This window comes from Carcharhinus amblyrhynchos, chromosome 6 (genome assembly GCF_965287045.1).
Source record: "Carcharhinus amblyrhynchos chromosome 6, sCarAmb.v2.hapA, whole genome shotgun sequence".
Classification (NCBI taxonomy): Eukaryota; Metazoa; Chordata; class Chondrichthyes; order Carcharhiniformes; family Carcharhinidae; genus Carcharhinus; species Carcharhinus amblyrhynchos.
In genome coordinates, this window is record NC_137329.1 from 74786160 (window position 1) to 74803591 (window position 17432).

Here is a 17432-nt window from a genome sequence, read left to right on the forward strand (position 1 = left end):
TAGACTGAAGAGCAACTCTCCCCAATAAAGTTAAAAGTGCTTTTAATATGGGAAAACAACCTTGACTCTGGTTCTCTTGTAAAAGGCTGAGGTTACTGTTTATTGGCAGTGCGCTGCCAATATGTGATACAATAACAATGCAGTGCATTTCAGTTGTCTAATTTTAGATCCATTTTGATGTAAATATCACATCTCCTTGTTACCTAGTTTAGTATCTTTTGAAATGGTGCTGTTCAATTATTTCCTGTCAATTTGAGCTACCCATTAAATTTCTTTTCCCATAATTCTTTTTGAGAAAACATTTATGGAAATCCTTGTAGATTTTGCTACTGCCACTTCTTTCAGGGGTATAATTTTTTTCCCCTTGATTCCCCAACCACAGGAAAGTATCCCAATTTATTTTATTTTGATCAAAATGGCTCGTTGTTTCAACAATTATGCTCAAATTTCCCATTGCTTTTTTCCTATTTGGAGCATCATTAGCAATATCAAGGAAATGACTCCAGAGCCTTCCTAATGACACTCCAATGGAGAGCCACCATACTTGCAACATAGCTGACATGACTCAACTGTGTTGCAAATGAACCTCCAATTCTTGCAGTATTGCTTGGGCTGTGTAAAGTTGTCACTGGACTAGCGCAGGAATATCACTTTAATGGATAATGGAGAACCTGTTGTACTTATTTTGCACTGCCACTCTAAACTCCTCTACTCTCTCAGCCTGCTTCAGAATTGAGTGCCCTTTCCAATATTGGGGCCAGTTCTGGTTCGGATGACCAGTCTTCACTATCTGGTTCCACATCTGATCTTTCGGGGCAAACACCACAGGTGAGATTTTATAATTGACTTCCCTGTCTATCTCATTTATGAATTTATAAGTGTAGATATGGACTCTGGTTATGACATGACTTGTTCTATCCACAATCTGAACACAGTTGTTGCCATTTGTCTGTTTGCAAATAGACAAACATTAGGGACATGATACAACCACCTTGTGATCTGGACTGGAATTTTTATCAACTTCTCTCCAAAGATGGATCAAGTTAACACTTAGTTAAAGCTTTATGCAATCAGTTGATAAATAGACTTCATTTCACAAAAAAATTAACTAAGTATAGTGTTATGAAATTGATTCTTTGAACCATCAACATTTCCTGAGTCAAAAGTTTTTAGAACTGTTTATGAAGTACCAGAGTACCCTCCCTATTTTTCTTTCAGCCAATTATTAAAGAATTCTCTTTTTATAAAAAAAATTTCACTACCTGAATAGACTAGCTGTACCAAGTGCTCTACTGAGTGGTATAAGAGTGCAAACACATTTATCTTTGTGCATTAACATTTTATCTGTACCTTGAGGTAAAAAGTTGGTGCTTCAAAAAAATTTTTCTTGGGTGTTTTTTTTTTAAAAAAAGCTTTATTAATCTTTTGTTCTGACCTACATATTGGAACCACAAGAAGTCCTGCCTCCCATCAATGAGTTCCATGTTTGTTACCTTTTATTTCGCTCTGTAGTAGGAAGGCTATGCTTCTCCATGTGGCACATCTTTTTAGTGAGCTGGGGAATAGGAATGAGATGGAGGGAAGACATTTGGCCAATCCGACCTAGTAATACTTGTGCCCTTCCCCTGCAGATTCCTAGCTGTGCTCAATATACCATAGCTTTATAAATTTTAGTGATTGTCATAATGAAATGACTCCTCTGCTTGTCTTGTAACATTTTAATCTATTTTTACTTTATTTAATGCATCTGAATGTTAGTGGACCTTTTTTCTTATAGGAACATTTTAATTTTTAACTGAGCATTACTGGGAGAGTGGGAAGCAAAAGGTTTAAGGAGAATTTGGTGTAAACACCATGTCTATTGAAGAAAATAAATCTTAATCACTGCTAGTTCTTCAACCTTTGTTCAGTCAAGGCATTGTATCTTGGAGGGGGAGCAACATTTCTAAAAATGGTTTGATTTTTCCCTATTGGTACTGGATAGTAAACATTGCACTTGAGTATTACAAATGTGGCTGTACTAGTAATTTGCACAGATGTTTTGTGCAGGATACATGTTGCTCACATCTGATGCCATAGAATAATTCCTGATTTGTTTTTCTTCCTGTAAACCAAATCATTTTTGCATATTAAACTTGGTAAAGAGCTAGTAATGTCACTGACTGTGATCCTTAAAGAAGGAGGAAATATGCACAGTTTGCCTTTATGATAAATCCTTAAGGTTGAGATAGATGGTTGACTTTGCATTTCCACCTCTCCAAGATAGCAAGCTCATGGAATGCCAAAAGTCTAATTCAAGATTTGATCAAGCAACTACACCTAGTGATATAACAATTGTTATGGGGCCGAAGGGAGGCTGTTTGGCCCATCACATCTGCATCAATTACCCAAATGAATATCGTAACTTAGTGCTGTTGCTATTCAAATCATCTACCCTCTTGAATGCCTCAATTGAACCTGCTTCCCACATGTCAGGCAGTGCATTCCAGTCCTTAACTACTTGGTATGGAGAAAGTACCAGACCTGAACCACATGCTGTATGGAAAAAGTACTTGCATCACATTTGCTGCTTTTGCACATCACTTGGTCTGTCTCCTCGTGTTCTCTATATTCTTTTACAAATGGGAACAGATTCTCCCTATCTACTGTTCAGCCCTCCATGAATTTGGACATCTATCAAATCTCCTCTTGGCCACAGCTCCAAGGAGAACAGCCCAGTTGCAACCCCCTCCAATCTAGTTTATAACTTTCTTGTAACCACTTCTGCACTCCAATGTATTCTCATTCTTCTAATAGCATGGCACCCAGAGCTGTACACAATAGTACATGCCTGGTCTAACTGGTCTTGTTATAAACTCAGCATAATCTCCTTCCTCTTGTATTCAGGATTTTATTAGGGCATGAAGTACTATATACGTCATAAAGCATATGGGGCTGCTGCTTCTGCCTGTCCTGCAAAAATCTATGTACATATACACTCGGGTCCCTCTGCTCCTGCACCCCTTATTTTTGTCCATGTTGTTCCTAATAAAAGAACTTATCTCCACATTTGAGCTTCATCTGCTACCTACCTGTCTATTCCCATCAACCTATCTGTCCTTTGATAATGAAGGAAGACTAGTAATTTAAAATGGCTGGGCTTGACTCTTGACTTTATATCCTTAGAATTCGGCTGCACGCAATTCAGAAAGTGAAGCATACATTCCACCACCACAGATGTACCAAGTGAGCACACCCATCAGTGAATCTTTAACACAAAAGTCCTTGGAGACAAATCAGGTGAGTGCTTTTGTGGTTTGACTACCTGAAATATAAAGCCTCTAATCAGATGTGTCTCAAACCTTGTGTTTTGTTGAGTAATTCTGCAAGTGCTGCACAGTGCAATCCAGCATCTCGTTCTAATTTGTGTGGGGAAAGGTTTTTAAATTAATTGTTAACCTATTATTTAGATGGGGGGGTGGAGGTGGTCAATGAGTGGGTGGGAAACTAATATTTGTAGAAAATGCCCCCCATAACTTCTAATTGTATGCAAATCACAAATAGTTTGGAGCTGAATATTAGAGAGGAGTTAACATGGGTTTCTGCCTCTATTATGTAATGGGAACAGTGAATGGAGTTGGTGTCTTGTGCACATTACACTTGACTGACAGGTTACAATTGTTTGCTGATTTCAATCAAGCTCTTAGTTCTTGTTTTTAATACTAAGGGATTTGTAGTTTTCACGGATTAGTAAGAATATGTATAAATATCTTCAGCACAAGATGGCATCCAGTGTATTTCCACAAGCATTGGTAAACCAGGTAGAACTACTTTTTATGTTGGCATGTGAACCTGAATGTCATATGGATAAGTGCATTAAGCTGGATCACCTCACTGCAATAACTAGCTTGGCTGTGTTGGATCCCTCCCAATTCTTGCAAATCTGATTTTCATCTTCACTGTCTTTTATATGAAGTCAGTTTATACCCTTTGGCAGGAAAAGGATGGCCTTCTGAAGTGTGGTATTATTGGTGCCCTTCTGGATTGAGTAAATGGCAGAGAAATGCCTTCTATGCCCTGAACTTTAGAAGACTTGAGTCGCACAAAAATGACAGCTCCAATTAGGGAGTATTTTGTGTTGATAAAGAGCCATGCTGTTGAAGTATTTTGCCTGTACTCAGTAGGACAGTTTGCAAGATTGCCAACAGTAAAAGGAACAAATCATTTTGTGTAGAGTGCTAGTTGTTTGGCAGGTGGATGCTGGCAGAGGTGTTGCCATGGAGAATGCAGCATTAACTACTAAGCTTTGTCAAATTCAGACCAATCAGGTTGACTCTGGTCTGTGCATTGTCATGAAGAATGAACCAGGGAATGGTTGTTCCCTATAGTTAAAGGCACAAATTGTGGACATCCTTTCCTGTTTACCAAGGACAGGCTGTGTGAATGACTTCTAGCATGCCAAATGAGCCATACCGATTGACTAATTTTTTAGTGTAATTCCAAGCAGTCAGGATTGTTAACAAATGTTATTCAATCACATCTTTTTTTTTGACACTTGTTTCAAGTTTTTTATAGGCACAGGCTAGTTGGGTATAGGCTGTTCTTCCTGTTGTAAACAGCTGAAAGGACATGCAGTTTGATCTGATCCACCAGTCGTTGGGATGTACGTACCACGTTCCTGGCATCAGACTAAAACTGAATTATAGACCACCTTACTTGTGTGATAGAATGTCTTTCTGGCTTGACGGCAGCATCTCATTACTGGAGGATACAACTCGTGTTGCTACTGTATGGGACAATTAACTTCACCTGTTACGTTTTTGAGATACCTTGCCCTTCCACCGTATTCTTGATGTCAACTGGGCACTTTCCAAGTCTGAAAGTGGCAGCCTTAGGACAATTAATGCATGCAAAACAGTGATCTGATCATGGTGGCCATTATCCTGTGGGATGGTTTTGTGCTCCCTCGTTCAGCATCAAGCTTGTCTGGAGAGCAAACGGCTCAGGTCCTATTTATGAAGTTGCTATTGAGGCCAATCTTGTAACATGTGGAACTGCAGGAATCCCAACATGTATATTAACTGGTGAAGGGAAGCTTGTGGTATAGAGTACTAAAGAGCGCTAGCAGAGTTTTCAGCAGATGCATTGAGGAAATGGTGCTCCTGCTTTTCAGTGGTTAAATTTGAGTGCAGGGTGGAGCCCTTTAAGGCACAGCATGCAGCTGCAAATCCAAATGTAGCAAGCCATTGGAAAATTGCAAAGGATAGGAGGTTAGCCACCATTCAATTGGAGATGCATTCTCCATGGCAACATCTCTAGCCTGTCAATCAACAGTCTCCCCTCATGCAGTCTAAATTGTTACCTTTACTGTTGGTAATCTTGTGATTTGTTCCTGAGTGTGCAAGATGAAGCTTGAACTGCATTTCTTTCCAGAAAGGTTCATGCTACTGGACTACCTGTGACTGGGAGGTTTCATGCTCAGATTCTATGCTTGGTTATGCTCAGTAAGAAGTCTCAACATCAGCTTAAAGTCCAGCAGGTTTATTTGGTAGCACAAGCCCCTAGCTTTTGAAGCACTGCCCCTTCATCAGGTAGTGGGAGTTCCATCCACAAACAGGGCATATAAGACAAACTCAAAATAATGGGTGGGATGCATGTCTTTACAGGTAATCAAGTCTTAAAGGTACAGACAATGTGAGTGGAGAGAGGCTTAAACACAACTTAGAAGTGTTGTTTGCAGCCAGGAGATTTTGCAAGTTGCAGGGGTTACAGATAATGTAACATGAACTCAGGATCCCAGTTGAGGCCATCGTTGTTTGCAGAACTTGGCTATTCTCTGCTCAGCAACTCTGAGTTGTCATGTGTCGTGAAGGCTGCTTTGGAGAACTGTTTCCCAAAGATCAGAGGCTGAATGCCCATGACTGCTAAACTGTTCCCCCAACAGGAAGAATACACTCTTGCCTGGTGATTGAGCAGTGTTCATTCATCCATGGTCAGTGTCTGCATGTATCCCCAATCTACCATGCCTCAGGACATCCTTTTCCTGCAGTGTATCAGTAGACAGCATTGGTCGAGTTGCAAGTGTATGTACTGTGTACCTGGTGGATAGTGTTTTCGCATAAGATGATGGCATCTGTCGATGATCTGTACTACTTGCAGAGGTTGCTGTGGCAGGGTTGTGTGGTGTCGTGGTCACTTCTCCTGAAGGCAGGATAGTTTGCTGTGGACAATGGTCTGTTTTGAGGTTGTGCGGTTGTTTTGAAGGCAAGAAGTGGGGGTGGCCTTGGCATGATGTTTGTCATCAATGACATGTTAAAGTCCAGCAAAGACGTCATAGCTTCTCCGCTCTGGGGAAGTACTGGACGACGAAGGGTATTCTGTTTGCTGTATCCTGTGTTTGTCATAGGTCAGTGTGATTTTTCACTGGCGTGTCAGAACTGTCGATTTGCCATATCCTGCTCTTGAGGGCATCTTCTAGCATCTGGAGGCGTCTCTTGTGATCATCTGAGTAGATCCTAAGGCTTGTCCATAGGGGATGGCTTCTTTAACGTGTTTAGGTTGGAAGCTGGAGAAGTGGAACATGAGGATGTTATCCATGGGCTTGTGATATGGGGGGGTGCTGAGGTGACTGTCCTTGATGGAGATATGTGACCAAGAATGCAACCGATTCTGGAGAATAGTCCATGGTAGTCTGGGATGGAACTTGTCATCATATAGTTGTTTGTGATTTGTTCACTGAGTCCAAAGGAAGAAAATGTCATTGTATCTAGTGTGTAGCATATGTTGAAGGTCCTATGTGGTGAAGAGGTCTTGTTCAAACCTATGCATGAACATGTTAGTATATTGAGATGCAAATTTGTTGCCTATGGCTACTCTGTCTGGATGCAAACACAACAGGCCATCCCATCGTATCAGGCAATGGGACCCTGTGCAAAAGCCTCTCCGGCTATGTCAAGGACATAAACCTATTGTACAAGAACCTCCAGCTTTTGTTGCAACACTACAGACTTCCTACAGAAGCTCAGCACGCATGGAGCAGTTGAACCAGGAGCACTCAACGATACAATGGATGTCTCAACATTACATCAGCATCACCCACAAAGATGGCAGTTTCAAGACATCCATTGTCACTAAAGCTGGGGGTTCTTTGACAACGTCAAGGGCATTCTGTATTGTACAGAGGTTCTCGCACAGGGTCTCATTGCCCAAATGATGGGATGGCTGGGTGTGTTTGCATTCAGACACGAACAGCCATGGGGACCAAATTCACAGTTCCAATATGCCAGCATCTTTCGTAAGTTTGAACAAGATCTCTTCAACACATAGGACCTTCAACCAATGCTATACATTAGATACATCAATGACATTTTCTTCTTTGTTGTCATATGTTGACCACTGAAACAACTATGACAACAAGTTCCACCCCACTATCAGACTCACCATGGACTACTCTATGGAATGCATTCTTGGACACATCTCCATCAAGGACTGTCACCTCAGCACTTCACTGTGTCGCAAGCCCACGGATAACCTCACGATGCTCCATTTCTCCAGCTTCCCTAAACCTCTTTTAAAGAAGCCATCCCCTACAGATAAGCCCTCCTTTATACACAGGACCTGCTCAGATGAGGAGGATCACAACAGACACCTCCAGATGCTGAAAGATGCCCTGATAAGAACAGGATATGGCAGTTGACAGTTCCAATACGCCACAGTGAAAAACCACACTGACCTCAAGACAAACATGGGGCACAGCAAACAGAATACCCTTTGTCCAAAACTTCCCTGGAGTGGAGAAGTTACAACATCATCTTCAGAGCCTTCAACATTGATGCAGACAGACATCACGCAAGGCCATCCCTGCACCCCCACTTGCCTTCAAACAACCACACAACCTCAGGCCATTGTCTACAACAAACCACCCAGCCTTCAGGAGAACAGTGATCAAGACACCACACAACCCTGCCACAGCAGCTTCTGCAAGATTATCAACACCGATGCCATCTCATGAGAAAACCATCCACCAGGTACACAGTACATACACTTGCAACTCAGCCAACGCAGTCTACTTGATGCGCTACAGGAAAGGATGTCCAGAGGCATGGTACACTGGGGAGACCATGCAGATGCTACGGCAACAGATGAATGAACACCATTCAACAATCGCCAGGCAAGAGTGTTTTCCTGTTGGAACACTTCAGCAGTCACAGATATTTGGTCTCTGATCTTTGGGTAAGCATTCTCCAAGGTGACCTTCACCACATGACAACACAGTCGCTGAGCACCAATTTGATAGCCAAGTTCTGCACAAATGAGGATGGCCTCAACCAGGATCTTGGGTTCATGTCACACTATCTGTAACCCCCATGACTTGCCTGGACTTGCAAAATCTCTAACTGTCCTGACTGGAGACACTACACATCTCTTTAACCTGTGCTTAACCCTCTCTCCTCACATTGGCTGTACCTTTTTAAGACTTTACCTGTAAAGACTTGCATTCCATTATTTTGTAAATAGTTTGTCTTTATATGCCCTGTTTGTGAATTGAAATCCCACTCACCTGATGAAGGACGAGCACTCCAAAAGCTAGTGGTTTGTGCTATCAAATAAACCTGTTGGACTTTAACCTAGTGTTGTGAGACTTCTTACTGTGTTTACCCCAGTCCAACACTGGTATCTGCACATTATGGTTATGCTCAAGCAGACTTGGATTGTTCAGTTTCTGTAGTATCAGTATCATTGGCAAGACCATGTATTGCTCATCCCTAATTCACCTTGAAGATGATGGTCTTGAACTGCATTAGTAAAGGTGTAGGTAAATCCTTGTTGCTGATGGAAAAGCATTTTTGATTCGACAAGTGATGTAATTAAAAATCAGAATGATGTTGCAGGGAGACTTGGTCCCAAGCACTTTAACCATTCCTCTTCTAGATGGTGGAGGGTATGGGTTTGGAAGGTCCTGTCTGAGGAGCCTTGGTGAATTGCTGCAGTGCATCTTACAGATGGTGTATGCTGCAGTTACTGTCTCCACCTCCAACATAGTAACTGTTCAAGGTGATGGATGTGGTGTTGATCAAGTGTGCTGCTTTGTTCTGGATAATGAGTTTGTTTCTGGATGATTGCAGCTCCAAATAGAATACTATCATCCTTGTCTTGTTAATGGTGGACAGGCTTTGAAAAGTTAGGTGGTGATAACCTCTGAAAAGTCCCAGCCACTGCACCTGTTCAGTTGCTCATCAGTGGTGAATGCCAAGATGTTGGTGGGAAATTGAGATGGTAAAGCATTTGAATTAGATTCTCATTCAAGATGGCCATTATCTGGTGCTTTATACAGTGTGACTGTTAATTCACTGGGAGCCTTGCAACTTTAGTTGCATAGGTATTGAACTTTTACTCAGGTGGTCCTGAAGATGGATCAGTCTTCCTTGCTTGGCTGAATTGCACTGCAAACCCAATCAGCGGCTGGTTACAGCAGTGGGATTCTATTGGACAGAGATGTGTGAACAGGAGGAACCTCTTTTGGCAGCCTTGACACTTGGTCCTGGTACCTGCCAATGTGATAGCATTCTCAGTGGCAGGAATTGGCCTCTTAGGGCCTCAGTTGACCCATGGATGAGCAGCTCACCCATTCCTCACCACTACCGATGAACACAATTCCTGGTGGTGAGTAGGCAATGACTGTAATGCCATGGCTCCAAATTTAATGCTTCTAAATGCCCTCAAGGGCATAAATTTCCAGCCTTGAATCCCTGTTGCAGGGTTGTTCAACTGTCATCCCTTGCATTGCATTGGGATACAGTAGCAGTTCAAGTTCTGAATCTGACCTCACCATTTTAAAATGTCTTGTGCTGTGAATCCTAGAGTGCTTGTTCCATTTGGGGTACCAAATGCTCCTGAGAATTAACTGGTTATTGTGCTGAAGTATTTGGTCTAAGGTAGCAGGATAATTTTTCCTGCATTGGCATCATGATGTTTTAGTATTCATATACATTGCTCCACATGGTGCAGCTCATAAAGTTGACTTGTTTGTGGAGAAGGACAGGTGTGAATCCCTGCACGAGGTGTAACAACGAGTGATCACTTCCATGAACCCTTTTCTGTTTGGTCAGAACTGAAACATTCAAATTTGCAGCAATCTGTACATATAGAAGTAAGAGTAGGCCAGTATGATTTTGGCTTATCTATGCTGGCCTTGACTCCTTTTTTCTGTGCCATCCCTCCTATCCACCTCCACTTTAAATACTTCTTCTAATGATCCAGCCTTCAATCCCCGTTGGGACAGAGAATTCCAGAGATTCCGTACCATCAGAACAATCTAAGCACCTCAGTTTTAAATGACTGGCCTTTTATCTTGGAGCATGTGCCCTTGTTTGAGACTCTCCCATTTAATGAAAACATCTTGCCATCTAACTTGTCAAGTCTGCCTCAGTGTTTTGTATAAGATCACCCCTTCTTAACTGTAAGAAAGACAGACCCAAACAAATTAGTGTCCCCTCATGGGACAATCCTCTCATTCCAGGAAATAGCCTGGCGAATCTCCTTTGGACTGTCTCCAACGTTACTATATCCCTTTTTAAGGTAAGGGGTCCAAAACTGTATAGGTGAGGTTTCACCATAACTTGTACAATTTAAACTCGGATCCCTTTGCAAAAAGACTAAAATGATTGCCTTAACTAGTTTTAACTGCTTGCTAGCTTTGCAATTTCATGTGCTAGAACACTTGGATCCCTCTGCACTACACCTGCAGTCTCTCCTTTTTAAAATCTCCCTTTTGATTCCTCCTACCCAAGTATATGACCTCACAAAACAATTAATATATATCTAAAGTAGCCATCCTGCAATGCTCCACTGAATCCAATATCATTTTGTTTTCTTTACTTGTAACAGATATGCCATTATTTCTGTTTTAAGCATTTTTTCCCCTTCTAAGTGATGATCCAGATAGCTCTCGGAATTTTGAACTAGTGAGTCGTGACTGAACTTTCTGCTCCTGTTGAATACTTGTCTGCTCCTTGGGAGACTAAATTGTCAGAAGCTTCAGAATGTTCACTTCCTTCCAAGCTGTTGACCATCCTGACTTGCAAGCGTATTGTCATCCCTTTGCTATTGCTGTGTCAAAATCCTGGAACTCCCTGACTAACGGTATTGGCTGTACATAACTTCATGGACGGCAACAGTCCAAGAAGGCAGCTCATCATCTTTAGAGCAGTTGGGGTGGTCAGTAATTGCTGGCCTCATGGGCGATGCCCACATACCATGGGTGAATACAAATTGCTTCATGTTAATGGTATTGAGTCTGAAAAACTGATCCCCTCAAATTTGGCTGTTTTTAAAACCTGATTTGCTTGTAGTCAGCATGCACTTGCTTCTGGCACTGGTGACTAATGAGTTTGTGCTATTTGAAAATGCTGACTTCTGGCAGCCAGGCTTAAGTGTGGATTTGAAACTATTTTTATAGTGACAGCTGTTTGTCAAGTGCTGATTCCTTGTGTCAATTCCACCAGGTGACTGCTCTGCCTAATAACCAGACTGCCTCGAGCACAGCAATAACCCCAGCATCCCAAGGACGGGTACTCCAGACTCGAGTAAGCAATTCTCCAGTTAGCATGAAGACCACACCCTTTCAGGCTATGCAGACTGTGAGTGGCTGAGACTGGTTTTAACTTGGACAAAATTGCTGTCCTTTTTCTTGCTGTCTTAGCATAAAGCATTTGCAATTATTATCTTGGAAGGAATAGTGGTTTTTCCATCTGTTGAACCCTATTCTACAAATGGAATTTGTAGGTGCTTAAGAAGCAATTGTATAGGTCCAATAGGATGTGCTTTAGTGATTTAGTTTTTTTGATGGGTCATGCTAATCCAGCCAGTGCCTAACTTCAGTGTAGGAATACATCTGTGCCTCAACACTTGGATCAGGTCACTTGTTGACTTTGCTCGTTGTTTCGTTTCTTTTTTGGAATAAGCACAAGCGGGTTTCTGGGTCAGCTTGCTAACCCAACAGTGGGCAATCTCCTGATGGACAATTCATAGAATAGCTTGTATGTAATTTGTCAGCCCTCAGAGGGAGAGGATGCTGCATGAGGTGGACGAAAGTGGGCTTTAATCAGCTCTTTTTGGGAGGCACTTAGGGGTAATGAAATAAGCAGTTTTGGGACAGGGCTAAAAGTGAAGATTGGTATTCATCTGCACTTTGTGGCCTCTTGAATGGAGCAAGTGTTCTTCATTATTTCTTGGAGGTATTTACAAACATGGTCACATCAGGAGCTGAAGGAAATGTTTTACATATTTCAGATTTGCAGTTGATCAGTTTGTAATCTGATTTCATCCATGACCCAGCTCAGAATTAATTTAATCTCGCATCAATGTAATTTCAAGTTGTTGGCCTAGTAACATCCAATATTGTGAGGTCATTTGAGCTGGAAAGCTCTTTAAACCTTTTTGAAGTGCATGTCCATTCTGCAAGCTTGGAAGTCCAACTTCATCCATTTGATGATCATCTGTACTTAAAGTACCAAATTCTTGATTACCCACTTTATTGTATTGATTCTCTTTGATTTGATATCCTGATGTTTTTAAAGCTTGTCAGCTGCCAATACTAACTGCAGAGTGAAACCAGGGACCCAGCAGAAACTCTTGCACTAGCCTGGAAATTCATTGGCTGTACAGAAGGCTTGAATATTGCCAATGATTTGGACATGTCAGTGTCCATATCATTAGTGCTTCTTACTGGTCAATGCTTTTAAAGTAACCAGAACCAAATTGTAAATGTTACGTATGGTGTGAGTTGTATAGATCATTTGCTACCTGAGGCTTGAAACTAATTTCTGCTTAGCTCTGCTTAATTGAAGGTTCTAGAAGGGCCCAGAAATTGAAGTATGTACCATTTTGTTTAATGCCATGTGCTAATTGCATTGTCAGATTACATACTCCAGAGGTGCAGGATGTGGCAGACATGTTGCACTCTTGCAGCCTTTCACTTGAATCACCACAGCACAGACCCAGCATGATTCTGGAAAAACTTGTAGTACTTCCAGAGAGTGACAACTTTGGGAGTAGAATTGGTTTATTGTAGCAGCGTTGTCTTTCTAATGTTGTGGCCCTAGATTGCTGTTCATCAGGTATAATGGGATATTTAGCTTTTCTGAAGCTAATTTGTTTTCCAAGATTGGTCTAGTACAGACTGATATTTCCTGATTTGGCAGTCAAAAACCCAAGATTGTTTCTATTCACATTAATAGTGATTTCTTTGTCAAGTGCATTCTTAGACTTTAATTTGAAATAGGAAAGTGAAAAATTCATGACAGTCCTGTTGGAATTCCTATTAACACAGTGACGTTACTTAATCTTTCACCACCATGAGGATGTTGCTGGCTGGGCCAGCATTATTTGTCCATTCCTAATTGCCTTTCAGTGGTTGAAATGGTGGCCCAGTCGCAATCGACCTGAGACTAAATGTGCAATAGTACATAAGAAATGAATGAAATGTAACTTTCATCTTTGTCTTGCAGGTGTTCAATGTGAATGCACCTCTGCCTCCAAGAAGTGAGCAGGAAGTGAAATCTGATGCTCCATATTCCCCTGTCTTTAATCAAAGTTTGATAACAGCTAGCACTCAAACTCCACCTCAGCCCGTGTCTCTGCAAAATGCACTGACGCAAGATGCTTTAACAGGTATTAAAATTATGTACACGATTTGGGAATGGTACCGCTATCTGAAGTGTATATTAACCCCTTTCAAGTCTGGCTTGTAGTCTGCATGGATTAGAATCATAGAATCCCTACAATGCAGAAGGAGGGCATTCAGTCCAAGATGCCTGCACTGACTCTCCAAGAACATCTTGCCCAAACTGTATATCAAAGATGGTGCATATTCCAAGAGATGCTTGGTGACATTCTAATTTTGGGCTACAGTGGTTTTATACTTGAATGCTGTTTAAATTAAATCTTGGCTTTGTTTCTAATCAGAAGAAACGACACCTGTTGCCAATGGGGCCCCAGTTTTTCTGTCCCACAGTCAGCAAAATAATTCTTTGCCAAGACCAAACCAAGCGTACTTTGGGAGCAGAGGCGCTGTACGCGGAGCTGCACGAGGTGGCAGAGGAATTGCTAATGCATATCGTGGTTCTAGCAATGGATATAAAGGTGTACAAATAGGTACTGTATTAATCTTTTTTGTGACATAATGACTTCTTTGACAGTTTTATTCCAGGTTTCATGAAAGTTTGATTTGATTACAATGCTCATCTGATTCAAATTGATTCAAGCCCCATCAGGTGATTTTTATAGGGTGCGTGCTCCCCATTATTTGCTTATCCAGACAACAGATTCTCTTTCTCAAATTGTCCTGTATTACAACAATTTTTTTACTTTTGAGAATATAGATCATGGTCAATCCTGAACAATTGTACTGCTATTTGGCTTGCAATATGTTTGTCAAATGCTTGCTGTATCAGTACACATTGTCCACAGTGAAGTGTAGCGCAAAGGAATTCTGATAGACTGGTTCAGTCAAATGCAATTTGGGGTGAGGCATAAAACTAACTAGCAGCACCTAGCTACATGATTCATGACACTACCTGTGGCAAAAAGTGAAGGAAAGATTGCATGCTGTGCACATTACTTTCTAACACTAGAAAAGGCTGAGATCTTTCAAATTGAAAGATTTGCCAGGGTTGATGAGATTTTCCACTTGTGGGAAGGTCAGAACTAATGGCCATAAATAAGATCAATAAATCCAATTGAACCGAGGAGCAAATTCATTATCCAAAAAGTGATAAAGAATTGGCAACCCCCTACCTTGGAATAGTTGCATGTACTTGGTCATTCAAAGAGCAGCATGAGGGACAGGAGGATATACTTATGGGTTACATGGGAAGAGATTCCTTTTGAAGCACAAATAGTGGCCTGGACTAGTAAAGCTTGAATGGCCTGTCTATATGCAAGCAAAATTTTACCTCGATGAGTCCCAACTTTGCACTTTTTGTTTTTCCTTTGGATCTTCCATTCTTGTATAGAATGAGCTCAGTTGACTGATCCATATGTTTCAAAAAACCTTGATTGTTACCATAGTGTTTGCTGGCTTATGCTTGGTTCACACTGGCATATGCAAACAGGACATTGTGTTTTGAGCAGCCTGAGGGGAATTGGATGTAATCCCAAAAAATAGTTCTGGATTTGCATGCTCAAATGATGTGCCTATCCATATCTGATTGCTGAAGCAACAAGGAAATCAATTTTCCAGTAATCCTACAGATGGAAAGGCTAAGTACATGGCTCACTGGGTCTCCATATGTCACATCAGTCTCTAAATGGGGTTTTGTATACATGCAAGTGTCGGTTGTGTAATGCATTACTGGAACACCAACTGCATTGGGGCAAAAGACAACAGCATGGACCACTGCTGTTTTCTGTGCTTCTATACCCCCTGTAATTTGGAACTTGTCTAAAATTTCTTAGCTTGTTATCAAGCTGAGATTGTAGGGCATGTTGGTTACAAAGCTCTCAAATGCAACAGTACTTTTTAAGGTAATGTAGATCATTGCTGTTTTTAAAGCAATACTCCACTGCAATTTTGGTTTGAACATTGGAATTGTAAATTTCTGTCTAGTTTCTTGAAACTTGTGAGAAATACAAACATGAATTGCTCAGTAAGGAGTACCTAGCTAAGTAGAAGGCCTGTAACTAGTGTGCCACAGAGATTGGTGTTGGGTCTGTTTGTCATCTATATCAATGATCTGGATGATGATATGGCAAATTGGATCAGAAAATTTGCTGATGCTACAAAGATTGGAGATGTAGTGGACAGTGAGGAAGGTTTTCAAAGCTTGCAGAGGGATTTGGACCAACTAGAAAAATGGACTGAAAAATGGCAAATGGAATTTAATGCAGACAAATGAGGTACTGCACTTTGGAAGGACAAACCAAAGTAGAACGCACAGGGTAAATGGTAGGACTCAGAGTGCAGATGAACAGAGGGATCTGGGAATACAAGTACAGAATTCCCTTGAAGTGACATTGCAGATGGACAGGGTTGAGAAGAGTGCTTTTGGTACATTAGTCTTCATAAATTGGAGTATAGAGTATAAAAGTTGGTGTCATGTAAGGTTATATAAGGCATTGGTGAGGCTGAATTTAGAGTATTGTGTACGGTTTTAGTCACCTAGTTACAGGAAGGATGTAAATAAGGTTGAAAGAGTGCAGAGAAGGTTCACAAGGATGTTGCCAGGACTTGAGAAGCTGAGTTAGAGATTGAATAGGTTAGGACTTTATTCCCTGGAGCATAGAAGAATGAGGGGAGATTTGATAGAGGTGTGTAAGCTTTTGATGGGTATAGATAGTGAATGCAAGCAGGCTTTTTCCACTGAGGCTAGGGGAGGAAAAAACCAGAAGGCATGGGTTAAGGGTGAAAGGAGAAAAGTTTAAAGGGCATATTAGGGGGGGCTTCTTCACACAGTGGTGGGAGTGTGGAATGAGCTGCTGGATAAAGTGGTAAATGCAGGGTCACTTAACATTTAAACTTGGACCATATCCCTCCACACCCCCCTCATCCATGTACCTGTCCAAGTGCAGGTCAGTGGGACTGGGCAAAAAATGGTTTGGCACAGACAAGAAGGACCAAAAGGCCTGTTTTTGAGCTGTAATTTTCTATGGTTCTATAATGAAATGCTATGTATTAAATACTTGAGAAGGGGGATATTATGAATCAGGTTTTAAATTCACATTTCTCTGTGGTAGCTTGTTGTTCCTACGTTACTGTGACTGCAAAAGTATCTTTCTGGCTATGCAAAGTGGTTTGGGAATCACAATTATAAGTTGCAGAAGGAGGCCATTTGGCCCATGTCTGCACCAGCTCTCCAAATGAGTGTCATGTCTCATTGCCATTCCCTGTACTCCTGCACATCAAGTGGTTGTGAAAAGTGAGTTAAATACAAGTACTTTCTGCCTTGGGAAGGAGGAGTCCTGACTTTGCCACAATGTGTGAAACAGAATTTTAATGGATAAAAGTACAGTTGAAGAGGTGGGAGGCGTTTTGAAGATCTGCATATATCCATGAAGGGTCCATGGCTCATTAAAGCAGCTTTGGTCAACAAGTTAAGTATCAGCTAAAATGACTTGCAAATATTAACCAAAGTGATATTTAAAAATACAAAATAGAGCCCCTGTGAAGTAGCAAAAAGTATTCAGAAATAAAAAATGAGGCAAAATGTAGAGGCTATCAAACATAACACTGGAGGCTTTTTCAAATTTTAAGAGGCTTAAAATTGAGGCATTAATGCGAGCAATGTGATTAACAGTCAAGAAATGCAGACTTGCTAAACAGTTGCATTGTATCAATCTTCATAGGTAAATACAGGACAAGTTAAAGTAAACACAGGAACTAGTAATTTAAAGTTGAGAAACATTGAGACTAATCTCCAAGACCGGATGGCTTTTACATTATATTGAAAGTAGGT

The 17432-nt window shown here is 41.2% G+C and overlaps 1 protein-coding gene across 10 annotated transcripts in view; it reads left to right on the forward strand.

Annotated features, from left to right (window-relative positions):
* The window catches only part of caprin2 (caprin family member 2), a 69319-nt gene that overhangs the window by 20514 nt on the left and 31373 nt on the right, over positions 1 to 17432 (forward strand). For 5 of the 10 annotated variants that reach the window (XM_080190680.1, XM_080190671.1, XM_080190672.1 and 2 more), the window contains 5 exons: positions 721 to 828; positions 3166 to 3279; positions 11484 to 11618; positions 13488 to 13650; positions 13945 to 14133. In XM_080190680.1, coding sequence (XP_080046806.1) covers positions 721 to 828; positions 3166 to 3279; positions 11484 to 11618; positions 13488 to 13650; positions 13945 to 14133 — 709 coding nt within the window. The remainder of the gene's footprint in view (positions 1 to 720; positions 829 to 3165; positions 3280 to 11483; positions 11619 to 13487; positions 13651 to 13944; positions 14134 to 17432) is intronic. The other 5 variants (XM_080190673.1, XM_080190674.1, XM_080190681.1 and 2 more) reach the window with 3 other exon arrangements.